General features: G+C 43.7%; 1 protein-coding gene across 5 annotated transcripts in view; it reads right to left on the bottom strand.

Annotated features, from left to right (window-relative positions):
- Nucleotides 1-10,792: 10,792 nt before the first annotated feature.
- CIC (capicua transcriptional repressor) overlaps nt 10,793-25,655 on the bottom strand; it is a 2,254,744-nt gene continuing 2,239,881 nt past the window's right edge. For all 5 annotated transcript variants that reach the window (XM_069640957.1, XM_069640955.1, XM_069640959.1 and 2 more), the window contains one exon: nt 10,793-23,585. In XM_069640957.1, the coding sequence (XP_069497058.1) occupies nt 23,197-23,585 (389 nt within the window). In that variant the 3' untranslated portion in view covers nt 10,793-23,196. The remainder of the gene's footprint in view (nt 23,586-25,655) is intronic.

The following is a 25,655-nucleotide window of genomic DNA, read 5'->3' as shown; positions in this document are numbered from 1 at the left end:
CAGAGGATTACTTTCTCGCCGCTGACGAGACTACTGAATCCAGGGGAAGGCTGGGTCCTCAAACACTTGGGTGCAGAGCTCCGGCACCCTGCACTTCTTTTTTGTACCGGTCCCTCTTTGCCGGGGCCGAGGACAGGTTCTTCATAAGGGACAGCACCTCGTCCCAAATGTCGTCAAACAGAGGAATCGCCAGCACAGTTTCAGCTGATCTTCGGGGGTCCGCTGAAACAGGTGTGAGGCCCTACAGATCATGGCATGGAACAAGCCTATCTCGAAGAGCGGGGAGGCTCTGGGCGGCGGGGACGTGAGGTCTCCTAACCCGCCGTCGTCATCCTTGCCCGTTCCTGTTGTCGCTGTGTCCATATCCTCCCTCGGTGGAGGGGATGGGGCCATGGGTGAAAAGGTGGTGGAGGGGGCACTCTACTCTTCTTGGTTGGGGGTGCACCTGATGGCCCCGGTGCCGCAGGATCTTCCGTCGGCAGAAAGGGCATCCTCGTTTGAATCTCCGAACACAAAGTGTGGAGTGCCTGGAGAATGTCCACTGAAATGTCAGCTGGGGGTTGAGGTGATTGCTGAGGTGGCGCAAGTGGGAGCGAGGGAGGCAGCGGTGTAGGGTTCTCCAACTCCTCCACGGCCTGATCCTCCTCGTCTGTCTCGTCGCCATACTCAACGTCTCCCTCATCGGGGTCTCTCCCATACGCCGTGGCCTCATCTAATTTCTTCTCCAAAATGGTCTGGAGAGTAGAAAGCTACTCCTCAGAGGAGATGTCTGTATGCTGCAGGACTACCGTGCCCCCCACCCCTTCTTTTCGACCAGGGGAGACGGTTTTGGGGAGATGATGTGTATAACCTTCTTCATGGGCTGAAACAACAATTCCCTCCTGGCGGGCAGGGAAACTCTCGCCTCAGAGAACGTACCCTGCGAACCCACGTCCGCGGCCTTCACTAGGGACGCCACCACACCTTCAATGGAAGGCTTTGCCGGGTGAATCTGGGCCTGCACGACCTTGGTCGAGCTAGGGGCCTTCACCTTGGGGGGAGGGTCAGCCCCTGCGCCCCCTTGGCCTTCCGCGACTGGTCCGCCCGGGGCTTTTTCTGGAGCTTACCTGGGTGATCCGACTTCCTCTTCTTCGCCGAACTGGAGCGTTGGCTCGTGGTCAAAGGTGCCGAGGACGCTGTGCCCGCCCTGTCCGCCGGGGAACCCGTCGAAACTGTGCTCCCGGTGCCCCCGGACTCGCGGGGCGTGGCCTTATGTTGGGCCCCTGTCACCAGGGCGCCCTCAAAGGTCTTAGAAGACCGCTCCGATTTCTTCTTGTGGCTGCGGGAGGCATGCTGTTGGGACTCACCCGTAGCAGGGGCCTTGGCCTAAAGCCACTCAGTGAGACGCCTGCGCCGATGCTTCATGGTGCAGGGGACCATCCCCTGGCAAAACGCACAGTCATCCTCCACGTGCGTTTGGTCAGAATGCAGGCAGTAGAGGCACACAGAATGCCCATCGTCCAAGTAGATGTTCCGCAGGCCACATCCTGGACAAATCCTGAACAGAGGCGTTGAGCCTTCCTTCTCCACACGCGGTAGGCCTTGAAGAAGCTTCTGGAATCCCCCAAGAAGAAACTCAATGAAAATGTGCCCTTGAGGGGCGTTTAAGAATCCGACAACGGGTCACCGTTAATCGGAAGATGGATCGATGGACCTTGAGGCTCGATTGACCGGAAAAATAGAGTAGAACTCTTAGAAAAATCGCAAAACGCACTAAAAGCTTGAGAGCTATAGCAAGAGGATTCCCAACACTTGAACGTGCGGTAAAAATCTGAAGATGGCTGCCAGAGGAGTGGCTTAGGTAGAGGGCAGTCATTGGCTGGGGGCAGTATGACCCAGAGACCATTGATTGGTTGTTAGGAGAAAGACAGTTCAGAAGTGAAACTGAAACAGATTTTTTCTTTACCGAGGATTCCCAGCCTGATGACGGGGAATATTCATGAGCATGTGAATCCATGTCAGACCCCATGCTGGAGAAGTAGCTTTCATCTATAAATCCACTTTTGAAATATGGGAAGGAGAGCCCATCATTAGCGAAGGGAGTGAGATCAAGCATATTAAGGTTAGGACGAATGCAGAAACCACAATAAATATGCTTGTAGTCTACAGACCTCCGAATCCTATGCCTGATTTTGCAAACCACTTTAGTAGCATTTTGTTGCCATTACTGAAAACTAACACTAGATTATTGGTCCTTGGAGATTTAAACCTATGGGTGGGAAACAAAAATGATCCTTGGCCCAAAAAACTGGAAGACTCCCTAGATAGTTTAGGTTTTACCCGACATGTTATGGCTCCAACTCATGATAAGGTCAAGAACCTAGACTGGATAGCCACACAGAATACCATAATTAAAGATATTAATATCCAGCCTTGCCCATGGTCAGATCACTTCTTTGTACAGTGCATGGTGGATACTAACACACCCATTAAATTAAAAATAGAAGGAAAGCCGCCGATCATGGCCAGAAATCAAAAACAGCTTACAGCTACAGCTCTAGAACCATGGCTAAAAACACTTTCTGAGAAAGTTATGAAAACAAGTAGTGCAGATGAGATGATAGTTACCTACAATCAGACAATGCAGGAAGCCATAAATTCATTAGCCCCATTGAAAGCTAAGCAAGTGGTGGAGAGAAAGAATAGCCTATGAACATAAACGCTTCAATGCATGGAAATTAGACCAAGGTGCACATGAGAAGATGTTTTGAGCTACAACTAAAGAGTTCAGACAGGCTGTAATCACAGCAAAGAAATAATTGTTTATAATGAACAAATTAGTAATGCACAATCTAGCCCTAAAAAACTCTTTAAAATATTAAAAGAACTAGAAAAACCTTGTAGAGTTAACACAGACATCATCGAAAAAAAATGATGCATGGTGCAATACGATTCAGGATGACATGATGGAAAACATTGATATAAACCTTCTTCCTAAAGATAATAATCTGATAGAGGGGGGTTAAATGACAGCCAGAAGCCCTGAAGATCAGTTTAATTTAAAGTCACTCAGTGAAACTGAACTGATGGAAATTATCGCTGCATTGAAACCCACCAACTGTAAAGGTGATGCAAATCCAGACATGGCAATAAAGGAATGTACTATGTGTGTAGAGTCTTGCATTTTCCAGTGGTTTTCCCTAACTGAATCAGAAATCATGTTACAACAAGTTAGGGTAACGAACAATGGATTTCAAGAACATCATGGCAATCCATTTTTACTTAATACAATCAGAGGTTAAATTACAACTAGGTATGCTAAACCAAAGATATAGTTTAACAATGTTGCCATAAACCCATGTTGCCCCATGGGTGCTATTTACCTAACCATGAACCTGTATGTAAAAACAATAATGGAGTATATGAATTACAACTGTTAAACGTGCAAAAATAATGTTTTATTGAATCAGTTTGTTTTGCTTTTTCTGCAATAGATGTATCTAACATAAGTTCACCGTCCCTCTATGACAGTTATAGGGCCTATAGGTAAACCTAAGGTTATTGCTGAGTATACATCGAATTGTGGAATTAGAACGATTTAAACATGAAACCCCTATGTAAAATAGGTGTAGCCACCAACATGAAGAATAAGTGCTCTTTTAGTGGGTAGAATGACCTGTTATATTAATCTGCACCCGTATGAATTAAAGTAAGATCAGGGAGGCATATTGGGTAATTTGTTCCAGGATTCTAGATATTTAGATCCTACACGAGGCGATGCTCCCATAGAGAGCGGCTGCCTGCACGACACTGTGGACGTGATCCACGGCACAATGCGTGATGATGCAATTTTGACGTGCATGTTGCTTAAGAGTCCAGGCAAGAACATTAGATTAGTTGGTTGACGTTTTTGGTCTAAATTTAACGAAATAAGGAACTTAGGCGCCCTAGTTTTCCATAGGACTATGTGCGTAAGATACCGCTGGAGATCCACGTAGTCACAAACTAGTTAGTGGATAGATTCGCGGAATGACGCAACGTCATCGCGTTACGTTGTATGCGATGACGTCATCACCCCTCGCGCAATCTCAACGGGATGAACGTTTTGCGAGCATTTAACGAGCTCATCCTAGGTGTTTCCAGGATGCAGATCTGCTGACTGGTTGAACACAGAGGATATGCGGTCCCCGTTGGTTTGCAGGTAAGCTCTAGACCTGAAAGGGAGGGCAGAGTTTGGGTCTCTAACAAGGAATATAGAGACATAGGATGCTATCAATGATGGGTTTCCTGTTTTAATCATAGGCTAGGTTTTGGAACCCCACTTACCCAGTGAAGTGAAAAGCGACCCTGGCATATTCGAACTTGACCCATAATTTTTGGGGCAACCTTGGTCCTACTAGAAAGATACAGTTGGCCTGGATGAAGGTAAGGGCTTCTGGTTTACTTATAAAGGGGTAGGAAGTTGATGCAGTTTTTCTTGAACTGAAACTCAGTTTTTTTATGCCCATTAGAGCCATGGATGGCACGATAAATAACAAGTGACCCTCAGTGGAGACGATACTAGTTGGGGTTCCAAGTGGTAAACAACAATCTTCCTCAAGAGAGAGACAACTAATCTCCATTTCCGAGGTGAGGGTGCTAATCCTATACCTATGAAATCGTTTCTCGTAGCATGTTGAGGAAATGGTTTAAGAAGTGTTCATGTCTGGGTATGGCTAAAGTAGAAGTGACCCAAGTGCTGTGTTGAGATATGGGCGAACTCTCCTTACCACTGTTGAGGTGACTAACAAGAATGATAACTGGTAATGAACTTGTAAAACAATTAGTGTTACAATTAGTATGACACAGGTATATTAAGAATTGTATACTTGTTGTACCCTATTGGTGATTAGGGTTGGCTAGGTTTAGTTAACAAACCGATAATGCCTACTTAGTAATGTGTTTATGTGTGTATGTACCCTCAGCTATAGGAACCGGAACCATAGAGGAAATATTAGAGACGCCTACAGAAAGCACAAGACAAACTTCTGCCCCTGAAGAATGTCCAGTTAATTACAACACCAAGGACAGAAACTTGTATAAATTGGGCTTTTTGTTCACAGTAGGAAATAAGAGTAATTGAGTTGCTACTGCGAAGTGTGTCAAACATTTGTATTCTTGACTATGTGGTGGAAATACTACTTTTAATCATTGTATACTTTTGTGTGGTGTATATGTGTTAATGCTTTTTGATACTTGTGCAATGAATAAGGAAATGAATTAAATGAGATTTTAGAAAATGGCTTATACATGGTATTAATCATATTACACACAGCCCGTATTTGCTAAGTGGCTTTGGTAGTGTTTCTGAGTGCTGAGGTTAACATGTTTTGTTCGCATTTTTTGTAAGTGTCCCTTGTTTTGGTTAAATAAATATAATGAATCCTCACTTGGTAGGAGGGATTATCACCACAGTGTGGGGCAAACCCCTGAATAAAATAGTGATAAAGGAATGTACGCCACAATTGATTGGCGTTATCTGCAAATGTATAAACACCTCTTTTGCAGAAAATCACATCCCAGATAATCTCAAGAATGCCTGGATTACTCCACTAATTAAAACAACAGGTCTCTGTCCTAAGACTGCCCTAAATTATCACCCCATCACCAATAAACCATTTTTATTAAAGATCTTAGATTGTGTGGCATATTTACAACTGTCAACATTTTTGAAGGAAAATGACATCCTAAATAAATGGCAATCAGGTTTTAGACAAAGACACAGCACAGAATCGGCCTTATTGGATTTAAAAATCATAAATACTACAATATATCGACAAAGGAAAGGTAGTGACACCAATGCTACAATATTTCTGCTGCTTTCAATCTGGTGGAACATAGTAAACTTGTTACCAGATTGAAGGGGGTAGCGTTTGGAGCAGTGATACAAAAGCAACCCCTATAACCCTTGAATGCGGGGTACCACAGGGTGCATGCCTATCACCATCCCTGTATAACATTCACAGTACCATTTTTTGATCTACTGAAAAAAAGTAATATAGGTTTCACCAACTTTACGGAGGACACTCAATGTCTAATTCCCATGAAGATGAAAAAAGGCTAATTGAAGTCTACGATATTATCGAATGTTGGATGATGGAAAATGGCTTGGCATTAAACCAATAAAAAACCGAGCTCATGGTCATAGGGCCAAAACATAAAATCAATAAATTAGATGATAAATATAAACATTTTGAAATAGCAGGCTGTGCCATAGAAACCAAAAAGAAGGTGAAAACTCTGGGAGTAGTCCTAGATCAAAATCTAAATATGAAGGCACACAGGTAGTTTCATGTCTTCCACATCCTATAAAATCAAACTTAGACCTTTCATCTCTCAAATAAATTGTGAGACAATTGCTAGGGCCATTGCTGGGTCAAAGATCTATTATTGTTGTACTCTACTGGTGGGGGCATCTAAATTGGATATCGCGCGACTGCATATACTCCAAAATTCTATGGTCAGAACCATAGTTAGCCTAAAAATGAGAGATCACGTCACAGAGGCTAACCAGTTAGCATTGGCTTCTTGTTGCCTCCAGGACCCAATATTGATTACTTACCATTACCTATAAATGCCTAAAGGGAGTTGGCCCTCGTTAACTAATAGTAACACTTCAAAGAAAAAGTAACACCAGAACGCTAAGGTTGAACACTCTAACTCAGCAACAAATCCCAAAATGCAAAATTACTCGGTTGATTAAAGGTGCCTTTTTGTATGGCAAAACCCAGGGCATGGAATGATATCCACCCTGACCTTAGAGATAGTGTTTCTTTAGAAATATTCAAAAAAAGGGATCAAGACCTTACTGTTTAATTAATCAGTGTCATACTCTCAATCTCATGTTATATGAGAAGATCAGTAGCTAACTCACTGTTGCGCCCTCTCGCCTGCGGGTTCTATGGTGCGCTATATAAATAAAATAAAGGCCAGGGTTCTCAATCCTTCCCCTGCTTTTGGGGTAGTGTCTTCCTTTTCATCCACCCCACATTCACACTTGTTCTTCCTAGATGCAAAAGCATTTCTCCCCCCTCAGTCAGGCAGCTGATATTGATACCCTCCGGCCTGTGGTCACCTTCTTAGGATTTCCTTCTGCTCAGGGTCCTCTCAGAAGAACCCAGTTGTCAGAGGGGCAGCCTTCATCCAGATCCCTGCGGTAGAACCTTTACGTGGGCTCCACCTCTTGCACAAAACTGATCCTGGTGGTGTAGTCTCTGCTTAGGGTCTGGCACAGCTTCTGCTGGAGGATTCCAGCAGGTAGGCATATCATATCGTAGCAGTCTTCCTCTTCCACTAGAGCAGCGAGTAGCATGTCTGCGTCCTCCTGGATTGTCATTTACAAAGGAGCCAGAGAAGGCCAGTAAACATGTGGGCCAATTGATGTGTTTGTAAGCCTGCCCGGGACAGGGTCTGTCTAGTGAGCAACCTCCCTAGTTTGTTCTTTAGGTAACTGTTGTTAGTCTTCTCGTTTCGAGTAAGGGAGCCTCTATTATTCACACCTGTTCCATGGCTTCAAATGCCTGGGTTTGTGGGGTTCACTGCTGCAACTGTCTAACCCGATTGGCTCCTGGGAGACATGGAAGCTGCCATTTTGTCTGGTATGCAGGCCCTTTGTGTCACTAAATGCTCAGGGTCAGAGACTAACTGCTCCACAATTTGTCTCAGCCAGGGACAAGGGCTCCTCGGACAGGTGGTCCTATTTGGATGTTTCAAATTCTGATATCTACACCAGAAGAAACTTAACACTGTGACGAAAAGGTGGCAACTAGCCCAGCGAAACCCGCTCCATCCACCCTCTGAGAGGCACATTTGTTAACGGACAGACCACCCCAGTCACGTGAGCGGGCCACCTTAAAGGCGACGAAGGGAAGGGCCTCTCAAAGGACCACAATACCTACAATGATTGAACCTTGATCGAAGATTAAGTACTGTATGGATTTCTCCTACTCCCTACATTCTTCTGTGGCTTCTGATAATGCTGTAATGCCGAGATCAGTTAACTTGACTCTCTCAGATCAGCTAACATGAAAGTCTGGTGCAGAGGCTTTATTTTTTTGGCATACATGTTTGGGACCTAACCATAGCTCCAATGTCTTTTTTTAGGTGTCAGATTGGTAGGTGCACACTACTTTGTTATCAATGCTGCTGAAGTATCTTTCTGTGCTAAAGTGTGTTAGATCTCCTAAGTAGGCACCACATGCCATCCCCCCCAGCATGCATGTATATGCCAAGGTCTTTGATTTGACACAAGTCACCAGAAACAATATTTTCTTTCATTTTAAGCAGAGAAAAAGGGGAGCAGCATGGGGGTGGATGCTGCTACTTGCACTTCCCGCACACATCACAGTCTGTTTATGGTTGTGTGGTGTGGTCCAGAAGAGCAATCTCAGGCATCCAGATAGCCCTCACAACTGTGTTATGGGCCTTTGCATCCTGACCTTGTCATGTTTCGCAAAGAGTTGGAGGAGATGCAGAGCAGCAGTTTACGTAGCCAAGAATCTGTAGTCCATGAGCTTTTACCTGAATTAGTGTGGTAGCCGATGGTGGTGCTGGGGAGCATACACCCCTCGTTCACGGCTCTCAGTAGGCGGAAGTAAAGTGGTGTGGCAGAGAGCTTCTCCCGTTCCTTCCTTCCCAGCTTGAGCCGGGTTGCCACTAAGATTTTGCAGTGGGAGAGAGGGGTGAGCGGCCCCCTTTTCTATGAGCCATTCAGGGAGCCAGCCACACTCCTTCACTGCCAAGTTGGTGGGGTGTCTGACTTTAGAAAGAGGATGGTGGAGAATAAGGAGCTGGGTGTCGGGACACATAGAAAAGCTGTCTAATATATGTAAACCTTTCCAAAACTGCAAGAAGTCTTGCATGAAACATCTCCCCACATTCGTTCTCACAAACATGGCTCTGCATTAGATTCGGCCAATGATTTGGAAGAAACTGCTTGCAGTTAGCAAGAGGCAATCAACCGAGTTGGACTGGCAGAACGTTACTGGGCACTCTGGTTGAAATACTCATAAGGCAGCAAATGTACATCATGAATGTTGAGAACACTATGGTATAGGAATGGGAGCAAGGCAGTAAAGAGGGTTTGAACATGGCTAGAGATGCAAGAATCCTTCCTGTGCTTAGAGTGTCAGAGACTCATTTAAGGGAATCTCCCAAGCATGTAAAGCGTTTCTGAGGCTTAACTGCCCAGAGTCACATCATTACCCACATGCCATTGCTTATATTAACCCTTTTTTCAGGCTGCTGGAAAGTCTTTCCTTGGCCATACATCTCTAATCATCCACACCAAGCGTTGAAAAAAAGACTTGACCTTTCCTAAGGTCTGACTTATTTGGCCTGCTTTTTCATTATGATCGGCAAGGTTGGTGGGTATTTCCTAGCAATACTGCATTTTTTGGACTTTGACATAATTATGCCTCAGTTTTCTGCTCTTTGAGGAATCAATGTTTGTTTCCTGTCACTTTGGGTCATATCTCATCCTGAGTGTCTGCTGAAACCTTTCCTGATGATTATGTTGCAATAATGACATGCTGATTTAGTTTAATGAGCCATTACCCTTTTCGCCTCTTTGGACTCAAGCTGTTGGTACTGCATGTCAGCATACTGTAAGAGTCCAACATCTATTTCCTTAACATTTATCGTGAATATCCACAGAAACTGGAGGTTACACCTGGGTACAAATTAAACAGTATTGTAATGAGATCCAAACAGAAAAAACCCAAACCAATACAATTTTCAAAAATATAACATGACCTGCCCAGTGTTGGGTCCCCCCAAAATGTTGCCTGCAAACTTCTGTCCAACAGCCGACTGAATTCCCAGTTTAGATAGGGCGTTTCTTCCTTTTAACAAAGTCATGCTCTAAGTTCCCTTTCATGTCTTCTTTCCGCCACTAAACTAATGGTCAAAGGAAAAACAATTGTAAGATGCCATTTACTTTAAAGCTATCTCGGTACTGACCAAAGTCAAGTATGTGTGTCAAAGCGCTAAATGGTGACCTATGCACAGCATGTGGCTCTAAAGCAGATTCCTGGTGTAAAAAAGATTTACCTAACAAAAGTATCAACATATTTTCCACTATTTCGGTCCACCCAACTCCCATCCTGAGGGCTTGGCCATTGAGCTCAATGATCTGTGAGCCAAGGAATGCCTAGGGTACCCCCCCCTCCTTCTATATCATTATCTATTTAGACCCTCACATTTAGGAATTGGCGAACATTACTGACCATCTTCCATTCAAAGCATTTTACAAATGGTTTACTGTGCTTTCAACTTCCATCATTTTCTTCCCTTTTCCAAACGTGAAGAGAGAATTGTCTGTGTATGGCTTGTCATATGATACTTTTTAGACAAGACTCTACATAGATGAAATTAAAAGTGGATTTTAAGCATACAGCGGTGGGAGTAGGCTTTTATTAACCAACAAGTGTTCTCTGGTTAAAGAACAAATTGTCGCAAATCACACACAGGGAGACTGGAGGGTCCAGTGCAATGCCAAGTGGGACTATTGCTGAACTTGTCTACCCTAAACTGCAAGTATTCCCTCCTCAAACTACAACCGTTACCCATCATAAACAGCTAGGTTTTGTCTCTATCACATTGTTTTCATGGCTGTCCCACACTTTGGATGTATAAATTGATATGACTGGTTCCGCAGATATCAAACACTGGAAACAAAATCCTAAATTAGGATGGTCGTAGGATTCTGTAAGGAATATTTGTCAGCTTCTCGATAACGTAAATCAACTGGCCAAAAACACACCACCACGCCGTGTTTGTGTTAAACAGCTTTTAATAATTTTTATTACTTTTTAAAAACAATTTTATTACAGTAAGAAATATTGCACATGGTCAACATGTTTTGTTGAGTCTGTCTTGAACCAGAATCTGTTGCAAGTAGTCTGAGATAGCCGAGAAAAAAGTTCTCAGAAATGCAGAGTCAATTGAGAGGCCTGAGTCCTGACAAAAAGCTGCTTGCCTTGCAAAACCCTGACACCACTCCCCTGCCCCACACACTGCCTAACAGAGGACTCCTTGTGCCTTTTACCCATTCTGGGGCAACCTGGCTAACCTCATTTCAGACATATTCTTGCTCTGTCAGCATCCTGCCCCACTGACACATCACCTTGCCCCATGTCCCAGTAAAAGGGCACCACCCGGCCCCACTCACGGCTTACCCGGACATTAACTAGAGAGTGAAATATTTTGTGCTCCACTATCCCCAGCATGTGACTGCTCGCTGAAAGTTAAGACATCCTAACTGGTTGAGCCTGAAAACTGTACCAGCACTAAACCCACATGCCCTACAGTAGTCTTCAGATGGCTAACATCATTCAACCATTGGTCCAAGTTTCACTTAGGGAGGGGGGGGGGGGGGAGGGAAGGGATGAGTCTACTGTGTAGTAGGTATTTCAACAAGATATTTGTCTCCAGCACCCGAAATTGTTTGGATGCCCCAAAGTTGGAAAGAAAAACAAGGCAACCAAACCTTTAGTGAATCACAAAGTCAACAGTTGGGGCCCATGGTTCATGTCAGGAAGAGGTTGACTAAAGCACTTCTCTCTGATCAGGAATGCAACCTCAGCCGCGCAATGCTCGTCATGAAGCAAAAGAATCATAATTGTGTTGTCCCCCTTAAAACCTCAGGAAATAGGCATCCTACCACCAGGCCCACTCCAGTGTTCCAGAGGGCTTTGGATAACTATATTAATGTTGCTTCATGCAATTGGGGGCATGCGGAGGGAAAGTGCACAATGTGTTTCTATTCACTTAGCATACCAAGCCACCGAGCAAGGGAAGGATGCCACTGAAGGAGTAATGTACTTTGAAGGGATGACATTAGAAGCCTGCAGTGAGTCATGCTTGCCGGAAACATCCACAGTTTTTCGGGACTAGAACATGATCTGACAATAACTCAATTGCAGGCGAAAAGAAAGCCTGCCAAAAAGTCAACAGTGCTGAACCAACCTCAGGTTACAAAACACCTTCCTGCAAGCGAAAAGTATGTAGGGATGGAAACAGTATTGCTTTATGTCTTGGAGAAAGAGTAGACATGAAAAGCACAGACATCCATATCTTAGTTTGTACACCTTATAATTTCACCCTTTACACTACTGACAATTTCCGATTTTGAGAAAAAGTGACCGTTATGTCACCTGTCCTAGGAACGTTGGTCCTGGGGCAACGAAGGGGATCCTTGTGCCAGCAACTCAACTAGCAAAAGACAAAAAGACGGCATACAGAGCAGATTACTCTTAGTACTTTGCATGTCTATTCACATGACAGGGAACACATCTTCTAGAACAGTTTTTTCCTCAATTAGATTGTTTTGCATGGGCACCAAGCATGTATTTCCTCAGAGATCGTTCTTGGATATGGAGAGGTCAGTTTCAACTCTGAGTCACTCTTAAATAGCTGGGGGAATTCCTTCACAGCTTTTCACATATTCCCATAATCCCCATAGTGTTCATTAGCCTTGCAGGATAATCATTATACCACCAAATTGGATCTTCCTCACGGACCTCTTCCTCTCAAAGTCTGTCCCAGAATGAGCAGTGTCAGATTCAATATGCCTTCCCCTCAACAGCTGAACTTTAAAATGGGGTGCTTGAGTGACTCAACATTCATCTCTGTCTCTCTCTGAACTAAATCCAGGGATCATTCAAAGAACCGGAAAACCCTTCCATAAGGAAAACATGCAGAGCCAAGTTTTAGTGGAAATCAATGTCAACATGGGGGGATTAGCATTCTGCATGCTCTATCACATGACAAGCCATATACCTTTTATGGGGGAGAACACATTTAAGAACTAACCTAATTTTTATAAATGGTTTTAAAGTTCCATTCAAATAAGCAGGGTCTTGCTAGCTTTCTAGGGACACACGTTCAAACAGTTGTTTTCTAGAAATAAACTAGTCCTGCCCTGGTTGAAGAAACAGCAAAGGATTGCCTTTCAGAGAGATGTCTCCATTGATGCCCTCTGCAAAGTGGTCAAATGTTTTCTACTGCTGCTAGGTTTTGCATGCTACTTCCCAAACTAGCACAGTTCCGGGACATCATGCTGAAAAACATTTTGAATAGGTGGTATTCTGGATGTTGTTCTGTTGTCTTCCCCATTGAAAATCATTCTTGGGAATGGTCACTATGCTGGTCTGAAGGGCTCAGACATAAGAATTAAGTACATATTACTTATATTAACAGTTGGATTCTTGGTCCTCAAAGTTCTTCAGTCAGACAGCCTACATTCGAGCTTGTCAGCTCCATTCTGGCATCTGGCTAAGAGAGGAACAAAATAGCACTGTATGGGAGGAGGGGCACAGGGCTTGGGAGCGGGTGGGGTATTTCACTTTTAATGCAGTCTTCTATGCTTTAAACCCCAAGGCACCAGCACTTGCATTGCCCAATTAGATAACACCCCATACAACAGTCAAGGGGGTTGAATTAACACATTAACAACTACAGTGAGTAACTGCGTCATTCATGTTCATGCACATTTCACTCTGAGGTATGAAAACTTTCAGAGTCGATTTTGGAGCCTGTGAAAATGCCCTAGCCAGAGGCCATCGGTTTGGTGATTCCCACTGATTGGCAAAGGCAATAACAGAAAGGAGCTCACAAGTGCCAGAAAAGAAGGAGCGACAAGCACAGGCCTTCCCTCAGCCCCAAGGCTCCCTACATTCTGCGCTCGGCGGAACAGTGTCTCTTGCGTCTGCCTATCTTGCTAGAATGCATAACGTGGTGGCGGATGCCTGGAGTAGGCAGAGGTCAGTCTCCCACATGTGGGAGATCTAAAAGGAAGTTCCGGGCGAGATTTTCACTTTTTGGGGTACCAATCAAGTGGACTTCTTTCCATCCAGTGTCAACAGGAAGTGGAAGATGTTCCCTGATTGTTGTGTGAAACATTGAGCTAGTCTATGACTTATTGCGGATTCCTGTCATTCCGCTGGTTGTCAAGATATTGTGGAAGTTCGGATACACCATTTCCTTGATCGCCCTGCACTGGGGCCAAAGGACATGGTACTTCTGGGCTTGTCCATTTGTCTTCCTTGGTGCCTTGCAGGGATGGAGGATACCCAGGCACTACTTGTCATTCACAATGTTTTCCTCTGTTGCCAGGACGCCTTCTACCAAGTCCAACAATGTCTGCAGGAGGTATAGGTTTTCAGCTTGCTAGAGGAAATCTGGAACCTTTGATCTGATTGACATCTACTAATTCTGACTCCTTGGCCCTCCGGAAGGGCATTGTCAAGGACTACCTGGCTGCTTTCAGTCTTTACGAGGACACCCCATACCTCATAAGCAGGGCTCATTCTTCATCATATGCGCTGCTAGGCAGTTTTAGCAGGGATTGCCTAATCAATGTACCTCGTGCCAGTCTACTGTTCCAGCGTGGGATTTGAACTCTTATATGGCAGCACAGTTTGAGCCCATACACGGTTGTTCACTGAGGTGGCTCACCCTTAAGCTATTCTTCCTGGCGCCCATCACTTCCACTAGGCAGGTTAGTGAGCTCCAGTCTCTGTGAAACAAAACCTCACTATTGTGTCTTCTTTAAGGAGGGTGAGACCAACATTTTTTTCCTAAAGTCATATCAGTTTTCCATCTCACTAAGAAAATTCATCTTATTTTCTACCTTCTGCCTCATCTTTCTAGGGTGGAAGAGAGATTTCACAGGGTGGAAGAGATTTCACCCATCTAGTCCCCAATATTCCTCTCAGTTACTATGTTTCTCGGATGAGGGACTTCAGGAAGAATGACTAGCTCTTTGTTGTAGAACATCCTCTGCATTTCAGTGTTACGGTCTGGCTGGTAAGGAAGTGTCTGAAGGTTTGAGGGCCCGTTCTACAAGGGCACTGGCGGCTACCCCTGCCCTGCAGAGGGGTGTGTCCCTGTTTTGGAAATTTGTCAGGCTGTCATTAGAGCTTCCCTCCACACATTTGCTAAGGATTACAGCCCGGATTCTGTGTCAGGCCATGATGCTTAATTTGGCTGTGCAGTTCTTCAGAGTTTTAAGTTTTAGTTGGTAGTTTCTTACTCCGCCCTGCCTAAAGATTTCTGAATTGCTTTGGGAATGTAAGATGAAGATCCGTGAGAGGAAATAATCCACAAGAGGAACACATTACTTACCTCCTGGTAACACTCTTTCTGATGGGTTACTCATTCCTCAAACAAATTCCTCACCGGCCTCCAAACCTACCCCTCATGCCATTGTGCCATGAGGCGCTGTTGGATCCATACATATGCTAATGATGTCATAGCTTGCATCGAGTGGCATCAAGCGGAGCGGACCAAAGCTGCATGCCTACCCCTGGTGGCTGAAAGCTTCCGAAGACAGCTTGCATTGGAAGATCTATATCTCGGATGAGGAATCTGTAAGAAGAACTAATTCATTAGAAAGAGTATTACTGAGAGGCAAGTAATGTGTTCTTCTAAGAGACAAGACCCTCAATGTGAAGGCCCCCAGAACCAGTGCATCCCAAAACTGCCACTATCCTGAACAGTTATGGCTCTGAGCACATTTCAGTCTCTTCATCTAGGTCCCTCTATGCAGACCCAGGGACTGTGGTTGGGTGCAGGGGTACTGACCTCAACCAGAGAGTTTGCCAGAAACAGCTCAAGAGCAGGATAATTGTAAAGGATTAATGAAACAAATATATATCGCACCAGCTAAACCAACTGTGCTGCTAAATGAAGATAAGCCAAGGAAAGGCTTATATCCTCCCAAGACACTCAGCACAACTGCAGGGGGCCTTTGTCAGTCAAAAACGAGGTGACCAGTGTTTACCTTCTTTAAATGAGTTACATAAACATGTGGACAGCGCACAATATTCCTATGCTTGTACTGTCTGCTGTAATGTTATTTTAAAGAAATGGGTCACTGGAAGAGATTACAATCAGAATAGCTAGGCCTTCGTCAGACACAGAAAGCTAATGAATTTTCAAATGGCTTGGGATGTGCCAGTACTAATAATGGCTCACTAGTTTGTAGGAATGAGATGGAATACGTTTTGGCATCTTGCTCCAGTGAGAAAAATCATGCCAAAGTGCCATATGTCATTCACTAAACTGTCTACTTTACAGTCCATATTTAGATAGTAAGCTTACCACATCAGAACCTGTATCTGTGATGTGGACAAATACATTATCATGTTGTTGAAAGCTGGAAAATTCTGCAGACTGCTGGACAAGTTACCAAATGATGACTCGCATCCTGTTCTTGTAAAGAAAGAACCAGAGAGCTTCCAAAAGGCCGTGAGACTTGGTATACAAAGATGGTTTGCATGCAACATTTGCTTGAGTGGGAAAAAGATCATTTCTGTAAGACTGCAGCGTCAAGTTAAAGACATTGTGCAAAATGGACCGAGAGAAGTATTAATATGGATACAGTAGACTGAGGCAACAGCTTGAGTTAGGAGACCTACTTTTTCATGGAGTTCCTTCAACCTAACATGAAGTTTAGTTTTGAGAGGTGACCATCAGTGTCATATCTCCCATTCGGTCTACGTTTTTATAATCCTAGCCTGTATCAACAAGGCATATTAAATTATTTATTCTTACAGCTTTGCGGGGGCGCAGACCAGGCCTTGAAGCGAGCCACTGTTGGAACAACCACAGATTTGCAATAGTAATGAAGGGAGGATATTGCACTGCAGTCTGCTGCACATACCACCAGGGATTGTAATAAACAATGTCAATAAAACATTAAATAATGAAGCACAAAAGGGCATTAATTCCTTGAAAACAAATATTTTACACATACTCTTCATATTTCATAATATTCTGGTGACAAGTAGGAAACAGCCCCTACTTTTGTGTATGAACACAAATCAAAGGAGGATTGAGGATGAATTGAGCAAGGCTTGCATTTAAAAGCCTGGTGATTGTGGCAGTGAAGCCACAGAGCCATACATGCTGAAGCTTGCACACAAAGAGGGTAAGCGGGGATGTGAGGAAAGGCTTCAGTAAGAGTGTTCACCCTATGGCATCTGTACACCCTGTCAGCAGGACCTTTGAAGAGACAAGTAAACTCTCACAGCACATTGGTAGAGAGCAAAGGAAAAGGAGCATACCTCCTTTGAGAACGTAGTACATTTGAGTGCCATTACTGCTTTTTATTGGTGGTAAACATCCGTCAGGTGTAAGAAGTAGTGGCAGCAAAGAATCTGAATACTTCAAGCCCTAGAAACATGTAATGCCAAAAGTACACTGTTGCTCAAGTCTGTTCTTATGCATTTCACAGTGTTTACAGTGTCTGCTGTGTTGAAAGAATACTCGGTTACCATCAAGTTAAACTTTCTTCCAGTTATTCTGAGTCAGTGGACTGATCAGAAGAGATAACAATAGTACTTCCTGCCATACAAAGGTAAGGGTCCCATTGTTGCGATGACGATACCTCCAAAGCCAATGCAATGATGGTGTTGGCAGCAGGACCAATGTCTGCCCCATCTTGAACATGATTGGATAAGAGAGAAGCTGTGATGCAAAGGTGCTGTAGGAAGGAAAGGAAGCAACAGGAAGGAAAAGTGAGCCCTAGGTGCAACAAGACAAGCATGGCCTAGTGCAGGAAGGTATCAGTGACCAGAGGGCGGGCACTGTGAGAAGGAGAACAGCAAGCCCAAAGTGCTGCAGGCAGCATGTAGTCCAGTGCGCATCAGAAAAACTGAGATATAACACCCAAACCTGAATATAAGCTCCACAAATGAAAATACAAATGACTTTTGTAAGGCTTTGACAGTGAATAAAGATTTAAAATAGCAGGATTTGCCTTGTAAAAGTCTTGTGTAGACAGTTGCTGATCCTACCCTTCACATGGCCTCTGGGACACAACACTATCTGCTACTGAAATCCTCATTTTTGAGAGGCCTGCTCAAGTGGTCACAGTCTTATCCTCCTTCTGAAAGAGCATATATAAACCAACATAAGGAAATATTGCATGGACTGTATGTACTGCAACACAGTCTCAAACCAGTGACATAGATGCATATGCTCATTTTGAAAAAAACAGGACCACCCGTTTCTGAAAACCAAACCTCAATTCCTCACATCAATTTTTGAAAATCTGAAATTCGTAACCATCCCTCTAACAACCAGGTATATGCTCGTTGAAAGCACAGACATTTGCCCCTGAAGCAAATGGTCTACCGGGTCCCTCCAGCGTGTGTGCTCTGTAGTCACAGGCTTCATAAACTACCATATTTAATGGGGGATAGGCGCTCAGAACACAACTATTTCTTTTGGAAACTGCAAAGTAGCAATAGATGCTGGTACGCATGGGATCACAAAGAATGGAAACATCACAGACACTGCTGCAGCCACCATGTTTCTCTTCTGCTTCAGAGACAGGAAATTTCGACTTCTACCTTTGGGGGGAAAAGCATGTTAGGAAGCCTTGTATGCAACTACATTTCTTCTGCTGCATGTGGTCCTGTACAAAGTAATATTCTTTGCAGAACACTGAATAATGCATTAAGAAGGCCAAAGCTTACTCTTGAATCTCTATCTAGACAGCAGTGTCTACAGAAAATGTGGTCTGAATGTGACTGCCTGCATTACGAATTTCAACAATTGGGATGTCGCTCAACACCGGTCCTGTCGCAGCCTTACCTTGCTGAAATCCACTTTGGAATTTCCAGAGAGGGGATTATTCCCTTTTCATTGCAAAATCTGGTGCATGCACACGACTATTTAACTGAGCATTACAGTTGCAAGTCACAAATAATTGTACTGTCATTCTGAAACTGGTCCAATCTAAATGGATCCAGAGACCTTCATTTTTATCAAGAATATGCTAAAACAGCTTGCCTAAGAGGATTAAATTAGAAAACTAAGACGAATAGTTTGCTTGGGAAGAACATTAGACCCACCAAACCGAAATAGGACATGAAATGGAGAAAAAAACATGCTTGCATCAGTTTCAAAATCTATAATAAAAGTGACCTTTGAGGGATCTAAAACCAAACAATGATGTGAGGGGGCCTGCATCCAGCAAGGCACATAACGATATTCTTGCTACGGTTGTGAAAGCTCAACATAGCAGAGTACATTGTTTTTGTCTTCTTGAGTGGGATCCATGCAGTAAGAGTGCTGATTGTTTCTGCAAACTTTGCAAAACACATCTTCTATTTGTCTATTCCTTGAATGCCACTCACACCAGCAAGACATGTAGACATAAGGTGCCCCATACCAGCAGGACCATACAGGGTAAGACCTGTGCCCTCTCAGCCCCCAACATGTGTAGAGCTATGATGGAAAGATCTCCCTGTTCCCCAGATACATAACATTTTACACTTTTCTCTGGACACACTCAAGGCTTTCTCGATTGTGGAACTGAGAGCATTCGCAGGCTGATAAATCTCTGTCGAAGAATGAGCTCTTTGGCTCTTTCTTTAAAGTGCTGCTTGTGATAAGGAGTCATAGGGAGTTCGATTCAGCTTCCTTAGTGCTAAAGAAAGAGTGTGTTATAAACTGGTTTGAATACACATTAGTATGAAGTAATGTCCTCCTAATTGAGAGGAAATATGTATGCTCATCTACACACAAGGTTATAGGATAGGGAGAAAGAAGGTGTGCTGACTTATGGTTGAAAGGCGTATTCAGTGAGACTCCCCACCCCATCAAATAAGGATGCAAAAAACACTTGAAGTGGGTTTGGGTCCCTCTAGAAGCACGGAAGGTCAGAGTACGTGGGCGATACAAAAACCCTAGCACTCAAGCTCACGTCATTTCTTCGCTGTGCTTTGTAGTGATTGAAGTATTCTTAAATCTTGTTTACGCTCATTCACAAGTAGAAAGGAACTGTCTTGCTGCGGTATATGTAGAAAATCAGTAATCTGCTATGGTGGATATTGATGCACAAGGTGCAGGGGTAAGGTGTACACTGGATGGAGACATTCAGGTATCAATGGACACCTACGCATTTTTTTAAAGTGCTCTTTCGCTAGGAGTGTTTTTTAAACCGGGCTGTCTCTGCAGGCAATTCCCAATCAGCTGGGTAGGAGGTAAAGCAAGAATAATTTGGTATTCCGAGATTAATCCCATTGACTTGCAGGATACATTTACAAACCATGATTCTATATACAATCCCACTGCTTGAGAACCAGAAGCTTTAGCAACACGAAAACTACAACAAGTATAGTTAACTCTCCCTACTTGCTGCAAACGTGCACCGTTTCCTTCTGAATACAAACGTTACTTGCTACAAACAAAACCACTGACTTACTGAAAACAGGTTTCTACATACTGAAAACTGTTTAAATTTGAGAAGAGCGATCTTCGTTGTCTGGGAGAGCAGAAGTCTATCTGGCAAAGCATGGGCATAAAGCATTTTTAAATAGGTGAACCCTCCTTTTCACAAAAGCCAAGCCCAACTATGATCTAGAGACCGCCATTAACATTATTAAAATGTTCTGACATATAGATTGATTGTCCAAAGCAGGCAACTCTATAGTAGCCCTCTGGCGACCACAGCGTGGTCCCAAACCCAAGTGTTTGAGAATCTATGATTGACTAGTTGTACATGTTTTGTCTGTAAACTGCACTTCATTGACATTTATACTGCATTCCAAGTGCCCAACGACACCTGTGACTCTCAAGATAGACATTAGCAGCAAATGTTGGTTGTGTAGAAGATGCACTTTTCAATATCTTCCTTAATATATTATCTGCAATGGGTGCTAAATCTAGCCCAACAAATCTGCCAACACTGTCTTGACCAAAGGCCTCCAATACATTGCGTTCTACTTGAATATCTCACTTTGGCCATTGAAAATGTAACTAAAATAGAGTCCCACCAACAAGCAGAAAAGGAAAAAAATTCCAAGTTTGTATAGTGCACATTGAAAGATGAATCACCTGTAGGTGCTTGTATTGCTCACCTGTCCACTTAGAGGGAAGTCTGTAAGTGGGATTGGAATACATGTGGTTTAAGCAGTTTCCTGAGTTGAGTGACTATTACAAAACCCTTTTGTGGAGGGCCAGTGGAGTCGATGGCTAAAGAACAGCTGTGAGAATCTTTAGGGAGGGGTCTGTGGTCCCAAACACATCTTTAAGTCTTGAAACCACATCTACAAGGTTAGTCACCAGTAAAGCATTTTGTGGCTTAAGAGAACACATTAATACACACACTAGTTCACTACCATTTGTAGTTGTTGAAACCAGGATGTAGGGGACAGATATGGGATGCAGACACATCTCTCTCACGCTAGTCCCTTAGCAGACCTTGTATGGTGTTCAAGAAACTCGATTTTCCCAGATTACAATGTTTAGCCTTTGCAAAGCCTCCTATTATTTCATCACACTCTTATAGTAGTTGGTGTGCCAATTCACTGCTTAAATACGATAGCAACAACAGAGGAGCAGGTCATAAGATACTGCAGTGTCTGCATCGACCTAAAACCCAGTGATATCCAGTGAAACAGAAGTACATGTTGCTGCAGGTTCATCACAGTCATTTAGCATTCAAAGAACTAGAGCTTTACAGTAACTTGACCATTTCCGTCACTCAGTTCTTACATGCCTCTCAGTATCCAGTGCATAGGACAGTCATGTTTATACCCACCCAGCCATGTATGCGACACTCCTTTAGCAAGTTTATTGTAGAGACACCCAGAATATTTGTCTTAACGCATTGTAGTAGAACCTGGACTATTCTAATTGGCTTGGAATCCTAAAAACTAACATTGAACATAGATGATCAAGGATAAGGAAACCAATGGCATATGTTAGTGGCTTACCTGTAACACTATATTTGCAATCTGGTAGGTTTAATAAATGTATGATGGTGAGCAGAGAAATCTGATAATGGCATAAATGCAGAAATAAATCTAATAACAATGAAGCCAAAATGATTCTGTATTTCCTGAAAACGACCTCCATGTCTACAGATGACAGAGTCCCAATGACGATACCCGAAGGTTCTGGATCTGCATCCACAGGACAATCTATGGCCATGCTGCAGGTGTTCTGTGAAACAACATTGCTCCATGTCTCTATGCAGAATCTCTTTGGATCCTAAAACCTGATTTGGCGCTTTGAGTAATGTACAGATTATAAAATACACCTGGTGGCCAGAGCCAGCTCGGCTGCACACAGTGTCGGTTGGGAAGACTCCCAGTTTTGTTATATTAGATCAGTGTTAGGACTGAACTATCATGGAGAAGGCCTGATCACACATACCTGCATGTAATCTTCCCAGGGCCATGCCACACCAGCACTTCCAGATGTGGTAACGAACCTGAACCCTCAGCCTGAGAGACTAAGCTTCTTATCTCTACACATTGTTTCCATGCATCTTCCCGCTGTTTCCCCATGCACCTCCTTTCCTTCAGCAGCAGGGGCTGTCACTCTACGACGCAATGGATAGTTCATACTCAGAGGAACCCTCACTGTGTGAGCACACATTCTGCCTTGCAGGAATAGTCAGTTAGTGTGGTAAAAGCTTTTAAAAATTGACACCCGTTGCACCCACTTTCACTATGAACACAGAAGCCAAGAGGCCTGAAGCTCTGAACATATTTAACACTATAATAAAGAGAAAAGTGGGAACTTTACAAATGTCCACCTCTGCCCTCAAATGGGTATGTCTTGTTTGTGTGCATCACTGGATGCACCAGACTTCTGGAATGGTTTATAATCCATACCAATAAGGCGATCATCTTCCCTTAACAGCCGCCTCACACTGCAGGAGAGTGTTGTGTAGGCGCTGTGTCCCCCCTTATTAAGGAAAAACACTGCCTTTCCCACAACATCATGACTTTGACTGCAGGCTCTTGTCACGACTTCGACTGCAGTCTCTTGGTTCCACACAAGCATCAACACTTCAAGCTTCCTCATTACTCGCCTTAGGAGACTTTCTCAACCATCACTCTGGGAACCAGGTGGTAAGAAAGTTATTTCTAGGTTTGGAGGCCAGGCTTTCCGCTTGTGACATTGTCCTGTGTCACTTCACTGTTAGTGCATCTCCCTCAGGATTCCCAATATTCAGAAGTGCAAGTTTCTGCTTTCAGGAGAGTAGAAGACAATGCACGAAAAGGGAACTGTGAGGTGGCTGTTAATACTTGGTGGGGAAGGGGACTTTGGAGGGGCAAGAGACACTCCATAGGGTTCCAGAAAGCCACCTCCATAAACCTTCTCAAAATGCACAAGATATTTTGCAATGGTTCAGCATAGCTTGCAGTACATTCATCTGCTGTTGGTACTGGTGCTGCAAGAAACTGAGGTTGCTACCTCATTGCTTGTGTTTGGTGACCCATGACTGTTCTCCCAGACAGATTCTGTCAGTTCTCCAACCCGTTGTGTGGAATCTGCTGGGGCAGGTGAAGGAGACTGTGGCATCTCTGATGGCTGTACATCAATGGTGTAGCTGAGCCCTGTGCTTGTGCCTGTTGTAAGGGGACCAGGAGTGGAGCAACCAGCTTGTTCGCCTCCGCCAGGCCCTGTGATGGCCGGGAATTCGGTGGGTGTGGCTGCCTGCATGATCTTCTGCCGCACCTCTCGGATCTTAAGCTGCAAACAGACCTTGGTAGGGAAGATATCAGAGTAGCGGGCCTGGAACGCTGCGGTTGCTTGTGCTGGAAAAAAAGAAGAGGGATTAGCACAAACATTAGATCAAATAAAAAATTACCACCCAAAACACTGCCAACAGACCAAGCCCCAGCAAAAAACAGATTTAATTGATGTATAAAGGAAATTACTGAAAACAACAATTTACGGCACAGTCAGGAACAAGAGAGCTTCAGAGTTTGTAGGAGAGATGAGCTTATGGAAAGTACTAGGAAGCTTGTTTACTACAGCAACACACCTGCACACAGATTAATTATTTTCACAAGTGTAATGCCCTTAAATGTGTTTGATAATTGATCCCACTATACTCACTCGGCAACTTATCTTTCCTCATTCATACCAGAGGTGTGTGGGCTCAACCCTTTTCAGGATACAGGACAGGACGCATGATGTGAACGTAAGCAATGATTCTACTACACATCCTCACCAAAATTACAACATGACAAAAAACCTCTGAGGCAGCAAAAAGTCTGCCATGCCCAAAAGGAACTACACAACACATTGTGAGCTGAATAGTCAAGCACGGCCATATGATCAACCCGCCCACAATGCACTCTGCTTTCCTGAACCTCATTCAGGGAGTCACTAGTGTTCTTAGCCCCCTTTAGCCAAATTCCCAGGATGTATCAAGGATTTAGGATACCAAAAGGAAATTCCTTTCCCATCAGGAATCAAAAAAGCTAATGGGTATACACAGTGTAAGGGCTCAGAAATGCGAGACTGTCACAAAGGTACGGTTTTCTCACAAAGTGCAATTTCATTCAACACAAAAGGAAAAGACAAATACCTAACTTTCTCTGACCTAACCAGAAGGTCCCTGCCTAACAAACTAAGGCTAAAGAAAAATGACCAATTGTCAGGCATCTGTCCCTCACACACAAATATACAACAAAATTATACAAGGTTAGTTTGGCATTTTTAAATCCCGCAAAACAATATACCAGTTCAAACACATAGATTGTGAGAAGGACTCCCTGTGACCAGGGGTTGATTTCCCTTCCCCTGGATCAATTCAGGAGTCTCTATAGCAACGTTAAATTCCAAAAAAGTTCTGTGCAAAATGAGAGTTTCACTCAGTATAGCACATACAGTCTTTCCCATTCAATATCCTTTCACTTGGCAAAGTGAATATCCCTCTTCCAACTGCTTGCCAAATGATTGTTCATAAATCAAAGCAACTGTCAATTTTCCTCGATTTCCTGCTTGGCAAAACAAAAGTCTTTCTCTCAAACCACAATTCCACAGATCAATGCCAATGTTCACTTATCAAAAACAAAGCAATTGTTAACAATCTTATGTCTTTTTCCAAAAGAAACACTTTAGTCAGGATGGTACAATAATCACTTTCTGCAATGACTTCTTCAAAGAAAACACATTCGGAAATGTAACAGTTCATCAAGACCAGGTGATGGAATTAACACTTCCTCTTCCACCACACCTTAATCACAGTACTTTCAATCATCTGCTTCTTTCCAGGTCCACTTGCCTGCCAGGACTAACTGCAACTGGTCCCTTCGCTGGTTTACTCACCTGCCAGGATAAAACTCCTACTACTAAAACGGTACTTTGTGGCAATGCTTTTATTTATTTTTTAAATATGTTTATTAACATTTTATATAATTTACAGACATTTCTGCATCGTTAATCCAAGCAAATATTGTGTCTGCATCCTTCACCCCTCCTCCCCCACCTGCCCTCCACCCCTTCCCGGTCAGCCTACCCCGCCTGTTTGCAGTCTTGCGTTGTTGTCCATGCGCTTAATCCCGATTTGTTCTTATCTACATGAGTCGTCAGTTCTGCGTCACCTGTGCGCTCATATCTTCTGTTGATGCCCATATTTCTTGTAGCAATACCTTCCAAGCATTCAAGTCTGTGTTTTGTTCTCCCTGTCCATGAAAAGCTGCTTCTTTGCCAAACAGAGGTTTCCGCCTGCACCCATTTTTGAAGGTCGCCCCACCACCATTGCGCCTTTGGGCTTCTATGTGTCTTCCAGTTCATCACAATCCTGCGTTTAGCCAGAATATATGCCAAGTCTTTCAGTTTGTTGATGTGCCTTGCTTGCTTTGGTCGCGGGAACT

The sequence above is a fragment of the Ambystoma mexicanum genome, chromosome 1q (genome assembly GCF_040938575.1).
Source record: "Ambystoma mexicanum isolate Mex_15411 chromosome 1q, UKY_AmexF1_1, whole genome shotgun sequence".
Taxonomy (NCBI): Eukaryota; Metazoa; Chordata; class Amphibia; order Caudata; family Ambystomatidae; genus Ambystoma; species Ambystoma mexicanum.
The sequence above is the reverse complement of the archived record's forward strand: the minus strand, read 5'-3'. Positions and strand labels throughout refer to the sequence as shown.